General features: G+C 41.0%; 1 protein-coding gene across 5 annotated transcripts in view; it reads right to left on the bottom strand.

Moving 5' to 3' along the window:
- Parp9 (poly(ADP-ribose) polymerase family member 9) overlaps positions 1 to 7,007 on the bottom strand; it is a 41,952-nt gene that overhangs the window by 15,916 nt on the left and 19,029 nt on the right. For all 5 annotated transcript variants that reach the window (XM_021209388.1, XM_029544754.1, XM_029544753.1 and 2 more), the window contains 2 exons: positions 5,782 to 5,839; positions 1,869 to 2,258 (listed from right to left, as the gene is read on the bottom strand). In XM_021209388.1, coding sequence (XP_021065047.1) covers positions 1,869 to 2,258; positions 5,782 to 5,839 — 448 coding nt within the window. The remainder of the gene's footprint in view (positions 1 to 1,868; positions 2,259 to 5,781; positions 5,840 to 7,007) is intronic.

The following is a 7,007-nucleotide window of genomic DNA, read 5'->3' as shown; positions in this document are numbered from 1 at the left end:
AAGGAAAGGAAAGGGGAAAGGAAAGGAAAGGAAAGGAAAGGGGAAAGGAAAGGAAAGGGAAGGGAAGGAAAGGAAAGGAAAGGAAAGGAAAGGAAAAAGGAAAGGAAAGGAAAGGAGGAAGGGCAGGCTGGAGAGATGGCACAGCGGTTAAGAGCACTGACTGCTTTTCCAGAGGTCCTGAGTTCAATTCCCAGCAACCACATGGTGGCTCACAACATCTGTAATGAGATCTGATGCTGCCTCATCTGGTGTATCTGAAGACAGCAACAGTGTATTCACGTAAAATAAATAAATTAAAAAAGAAAGAAAGAAAGAAAGAAAGAAAGAAAGAAAGAAAGAAAGAAAGAAAGAAAGAAAGAAAGAAAGAAAGAAAGAAAGAAAGAAAAAAGAGGTCTGGATGTAACAGAGTTGTTGGAAACAGGAACTTGCAGCAGCTGTGGCTGTTGTACCAGATATGCAGATAATCAAGCCAGTCCAAATTTGAGCATGTAAAGGGGAGAGTCTTGGGAACTGGCCCCTCTAAGGAACTATGATATTTGATAGCTACTAGAAGGAGGAGTCCATTTTCTTCAGGGATGTAGCCCGATGTAGCCCAGTAGGTTGCTCATGGTCCACTGATTCACCTAGATTCACCTGCATATAGAAGGCTCCAATTGAACTCAGTGGACTTTTTTAGAAAGGACATGAATTTGGAAGGGAAATGTGGAGGAGTTATTGCAGAACTTTTACTGGACCCACTTGGGGTTTAATAATAGAGACACTGGGAGGAATAAAAGTAATAAAATAATAATAATAAAGACGCATAGATATCTATACAGTTTAAAGCTGTTGGCCTGTCTGCTGGGGCTGTTTCTTAGCTAGTCCATCTAAACGTAACCCAAATTACCTGCCATTGAGTCTCCACTTGCCTCTCAAGAATGTCTCTTTCCTGCCCGTCTTTCTGCCCCAGCCCCTTCCCCCAGCTTCAGCTCCCAGGTCTTTATTACGCAAACTCAACCAGTTGGCACTGGGAGATACATGACCACAGCAGCTAGTCTTTCTTTTTGGGCAGGTGAGGAGGTGACAAACATTTACATATCCTGCTAGCCTGGTGCAGCTTGGCCCAACAATTAACAATTGAGAACATACACAGTAAATACAATATTAGTGGGTCATCCCAACAGGGAGGTCTAAGAGGAACTGGAACAGAAGAATGGGAGTGAATATGAATACATTGCCTACATGTATGAAAGTCTCAGAGAATAAATAAAAATATATACACCCCCAGTCATGGAAAGTGAATAACCTACGTCTGAGCCAGAACGGTTCATTTTCTTCACTCAGTCTGTTATCCACAAGTACACAGATACATGCGAGCAGAAGGAACGCTTGGGAGAACTGAGTGTTCTGTTTGAGGGTGGGATATTATGTAGGGCAGGTTAGTCTCCAGTTTACTTTGAGGCTGAGGGTAGACTTAAATTCCTGACCCTCCTGCCTCTATCTCCCCTGTGTTGGGATCCCACCCTGCTTTGGGAGATTGCAGTTCACTATTTCGCTCCTTTCTGTTTCTGTCCCATCTTCTCTATTCACAGAGAGCACTCTGGAATATTGTTGGTTTGACCTGACCTAACAAATTTACTGTCCATACCAACACTAATCTATACTAATACCAATACTAACACCTCCCTCATCCCTTAGTTCAAAGGACATTTACTTCAAATTTAAGAAACTTTTTTCCTCATTCAATTTATTTATTTTGAGATAGTCTCACCATATATGTAGCCCTGGCTGGCCTGGAACTCACACAGATTTACCTTACAGGTGCCAGGATAAAAGGCGTGTGGCACAATTCCTAGCAAGGGCTTTTAACTTAATGTGCAGTTACTCACCTGACAGGCTCCAAAGATTTTTCTCCCTTTTTCCTGCCACCTCTTCCTGAACTTCACACAGCATACATTCAATCTTCATAACTGCTTCAATGAGGTCAGCCTGGGAACCTTTAATCTCTAAAGTTGCCGTTCTTGGACTGACGGTCTCTGAAATGGAGACTCTTGCACTTGTCTGGAGCTGAGATAGTACATCATGCTCTTTTTTCCCAAGGTAGAGAATATGATTATTCTCAATGATGTGGTGGTCCTGGGAGATCAGCAACCTTTCAATCCATTCCTGGGCCTCACACATCTCTCCCACTTTTATACCCATGAGACTGATGGCAGGAGATCCATCATCAAGGCCACCTCTTCTTTGCTCCCCCCTGGTCCACTGCAGGGCTAAAACACCTATCAAAAATATATGGAAGACAGGTGAGTATTTAAGAAGCACAGAACATCACAGCCACTATATGCCCCAAGGATATCACCACCATCGTCAGCCATAGCAGCTAAAACCCATCTACCTGAAATGCTACACCAGATATAAAGAGAATCTACGGGGCTGGTGAGATGGCTCAGTGGGTAAGAGCACCCGACTGTTCTTCCGAAGGTCCAGAGTTCAAATCCCAGCAACCACATGGTGGCTCATAACCATCCGTAACAAGATCTGATGCCCTCTTCTGGAGTGTCTGAAGACAGCTACAGTGTACTTACATATAATAAATAAATAAATCTTTAAAAAAAAGAGAGAGAATCTACATGCTTAGCTTATGGCCTCCTTAAAAAAACTTACCAGTTAGCTTAGAAGGCAATGCCTTATCCGATCTGTCCTCTGCTGTGTGTGATCTGCCATTCACAAATAGGTGAGCTTACATATTCTCACCTGCTAAAGTGACATAGTCCTTAACCTCTTGCACCTACCAGATTTAAAATCAAATACCTAAAGCTACATAATTCAAGGAATAAAATTTATTTTAAAAAACAAAAAATCCGGAGTCGAGAGTGTGCTTATAATTCTCGTATTTGAGAGGCCGATTTTGAGGCTAACCTTGGCAATGGGAGAGCCTGTCTCAAAATCAATAAATATATAAAATAGAGGGACATCTAGAAAGAGCTAGGGAGAGAATTAGGATGCATTGTATGGAATTCTCAAAGAATTAATTAAAATACTTTTTTTTTTTTTTTAAAAGTACAAACCAGTAGCCAGTTAGGCAAAACGTTTTACAGAAAAGCAAACTTTTATGGCTTGCATCTATGTGAAAAAATGTTTATGTTGACTGCAATCAGCGAAATAGACCATCACCCGCCAACCAGGAAGATCAAACTCGGGTGTTTAGGCTTGGTAGCAAGAACCTTTACCCACCGAGCCATCTTGAAGGTTCACATTGCAACTAACTGCCCAATGGAAATAACTGGATGCCCTTCAATAATGGAATGCTATTGTACTGATGAAAAGAAATTACCTTCACATGACTGGGTCACAGAAACATTATTTTGAGGGGAGAAAAAACAAGTTGAGAACTATTCCAGACACTGTTCCAAGAGCTTTACACATTCTATTTTTAAGCCTCACAATCCTATGAGACAGGAACTATTTAGTTCATCTTACAAATGGAGGAGGTCACTTAAGATTCCCGGAGTCATTAAGAAACATGCAGGGCAGTAGGACTAATCATGTCCACCAAGCTAGTGGGTGTGGGCCTCTGACACTAAAGTTTACACTGCCCTGCTTCCCAGCAGTGATCTCAAGACAATGGGGCAGGGGCTGGAGATGGCTCAGTGGTGAAGAGAATGAACTGCTCCCCCAGAAGACATCCTTCCAGATGGTAAGAAGCATCTGGAAGGGTTCGATTCCCACCACCCACATCAGGCAGCTTACAACCACCTCTTAACTCGAGTCCCAGAGGATGTCTGGCCTCTGCAGGCAATAGGCACTTACATGCATATGCCCACCATCCTCCTGTAACGAAACATTAAAATAATAATAATAATAATAATAAAAAAACTGGGTATCAACATCTCTCTGCAATATTGTAGTTGGGTGGTACCAGGAGCTATGGAAAGCATTAGGACAGAACTTGAAGGGAGGAGGCAGGGAGCTGCATAGAAATAAAAGCAAAAAAGCCAGTGTTTAGGACAACAACAGGGCTGGAGATGGCTCAGCGGTTAAGAGCACTGTCTGCTCTTCCAGAGATCCTGAGTTCAAGTCCCAGAAACCATATGGTGGCTCACAAGCATCTGCAATGGGATGCAATGACCTCTTCTGGTGTATCTGAAGGGAGCGACAGTGTACTCACATACATTAAATGAGTAAATCTTTAAAAAAAACAAAAAGACAACAATGGTGGTGAGAAAGGAATTCTAACTGGAGGCATAGCTTTTCCTGTTTTTAGTGGTTATTGGGGATTTACATTACTTTCTGGAAGGACATGAATACATAGTGATACTTCCTTGATCCATCATTTTTAGGAGAGAAGAATTATTTCAGATCACTAAATTGTTCAAATCACCAAGGTTAACTGCTCTAAGAACAAAAATGCATTCAATTAACTACTTATTATATAAATATGTCTAATGAAGATGCGCTTCTCTTCATCCCTCACTAGTATACCCTTCCCTTGATAACCTAAGATAATTCTTATCAAACATTATCAATACTAATTATATCCCTAATTTCTTAATAAAAATAAATTCTAATTTCTTGACAGATATTTTTAAGGACTACTGAATAAGTCATGATCCTTGTCGCTGTGCTTTAGGTTAACTACATACAGAACTTTTTTTTTTTAAGATTTTATTTATTTATTATTAGATGTAAGTCCACTGTAGCTGTCTTCAGATCTCATTACAGTTGGTTGTGAGCCACCATATGGTTGCTGGGATTTGAACTCAGGATCTCTGGAAGAGTGTTCAGTGCTCTTAACCACTGAGCCATCTCACCAGCCCCCGATACAGAACTTTCATATTCTCTTTTTGCATTAGCCTAGCCTAAAACTCCACCCCACCCCTGCTCCTCTATATTCCAAAAAGAAACACACACTTTATTTGTTTGCTCTTGTGGGTTTTATTCATGTCAGGGTCTGCCCCACCACCATTGATGGCTGATGGAAATCTTTACATCCCAAAGCTCAGCTTCAAAACATGTCCATGGAGCCATTCTTGATCCCCCCAAGTCTGAAGAATTTCTTCCCTCCCCTAGTCTATATGAGGAGTTTGTCTATCTGCTCTTTGTCTCCTGGAACTGGTTTAATGCTTTGTAATTTTAATTTACAAAACATCTTTTGATAATTGGAAATGATCAAAAATATTGTCTATTATTTATGTAAATTGTGTGTCTCTGTGTGTGTGTGTTTGCACACGTACGTACAGTCTGTGAGAATCAGTTTTCTCTTTCCTGTATGGGTTCTGGGAGCTGGACTCTGGTCATGAGGGTTGGCAGCAGGTGCTTTTACCAAATTAGCCACTTTATTGGTCCACAATCACCTACTGTTATTATCACCACTCGACAGACAATAAATAAATATAGGCTCCTAAGAAGCAGCATTCCAAGACGAGGGTCGCCCCTTCTGTACTTCCAGTCTGCAGAGCCATTAAACTAAACTTTCCACCAAAGAGTGAGAGAACTAACTTCACAGGAACACAACATTCAGGACTGCTCGAACCCACCTATCACAGCAATCCCAAACCTAGCTCAGCTGTGAGAGCAACGAGTTTTTTAAAGAGACCTGCTTGACTAGGCCAGAGTTCCTGACTCAGAATCGGTAATGAGAATATAAGGACCCAGGTACCCCACCTCTTCTTTATAAAAGAATCTCATGTAGCTCAGGATGGCCTCAAACTTGCTTTTAGGTGAATCTGACCTGGAACTCCTGATCCTCCTGCCTCCACTCACATCCCGCTATGCCTGTAAAACTCTTTATTTTTTACTCACCATTATTACTGCTGAGATTCAGCTCGTTGGACCTTTTTGTCATTTCAGCACAAAAAATCTAGAATAAGCAAAGCAGGGCAGTCATAGACAAGTGGGCAACCACAGTAATAAAAATCTCTACCTGAATACGTCATACCACTGTCCCATGAGACTCCATTCCCGCTGCTACAAGCCCTAACGCAGCCTCAGACAATCCAAGAGAACATGTCCAATAGGTTCTCACCAGTGGGTCCCACATCAGAGCCTGAATATCGGATACTTACATTACAATTCGTGACAGTAGCAAAGTTATAGTTACGAAGTAGCAAGGAAAATAATTTTATGATTGGGGGTCACCACAGCGTGAGGAACTGTACTGGACGGTTGCAGCATTAGGAAGGTTGAGAGCCACTGACTTAGAACACCTGAGAAATTAGTACAGGTAAAAATGAAAAACAAGGGGCTGGTGAGATGGCTCAATGGGTAAGAGCACCCAACTGCTCTTCCGAAGGTCCGGAGTTCAAATCCCAGCTAAGCACATGCCACCATAACCATCGGTAACAAGGTCTGACGCCCTCTTCTGGAGTGTCTGAAGACAGCTATAGTGTACTTACATATAATAAATAAATAAATCTTTAAAAAAAAGAAATACAAACAAACAAACAAAACAAAGACCTGGTAGAATTTAAACAAAATACAAGTTTTCATCCATTCAGGTATTAATGTAGGTACCAAATTAAAGTTAAAATAAAAATATAGATCACTTCTACATGTTATCAGCACACCAAACTCTTTTATATGGGTTCATTATTGTAAACTACTTAAAACTGGAGCTGATTCAGAGAGCATTCACTATATGTTCTATATGGTAATTACTGTTACAGACAACTTACAGAAAAAGGACAGAGTATTTCTAGGCATACCCTTTAAGACAGAGTTGACTTGAAATAATCCAAATCTCTTAGGGGTTTGGAGTCACCTTATTCATTATTGTTCTTATTCAAAGTTGATAAAATAGGCAGTAATTACTGACAAATCATAATAATAATAATACTAATAAGATAAAGACTAGAAGACTAGATTTTGCTTTATATATATCTGCATTTCAAAAATGAAGAGGAGGCTGGGTGTGGTGGCGCACGCCTTTAATCCCAGCACTCGGGAGGCAGAGGCCAGCCTGGTCTACAAAGTGAGTTCCAGGACAGCCAGGGCTATACAGAGAAACCCTGTCTCGAAAAACCAAAAAA

This window comes from Mus pahari, chromosome 12 (assembly GCF_900095145.1).
Source record: "Mus pahari chromosome 12, PAHARI_EIJ_v1.1, whole genome shotgun sequence".
NCBI classification, from domain to species: domain Eukaryota; kingdom Metazoa; phylum Chordata; class Mammalia; order Rodentia; family Muridae; genus Mus; species Mus pahari.
The sequence above is the reverse complement of the archived record's forward strand: the minus strand, read 5'-3'. Positions and strand labels throughout refer to the sequence as shown.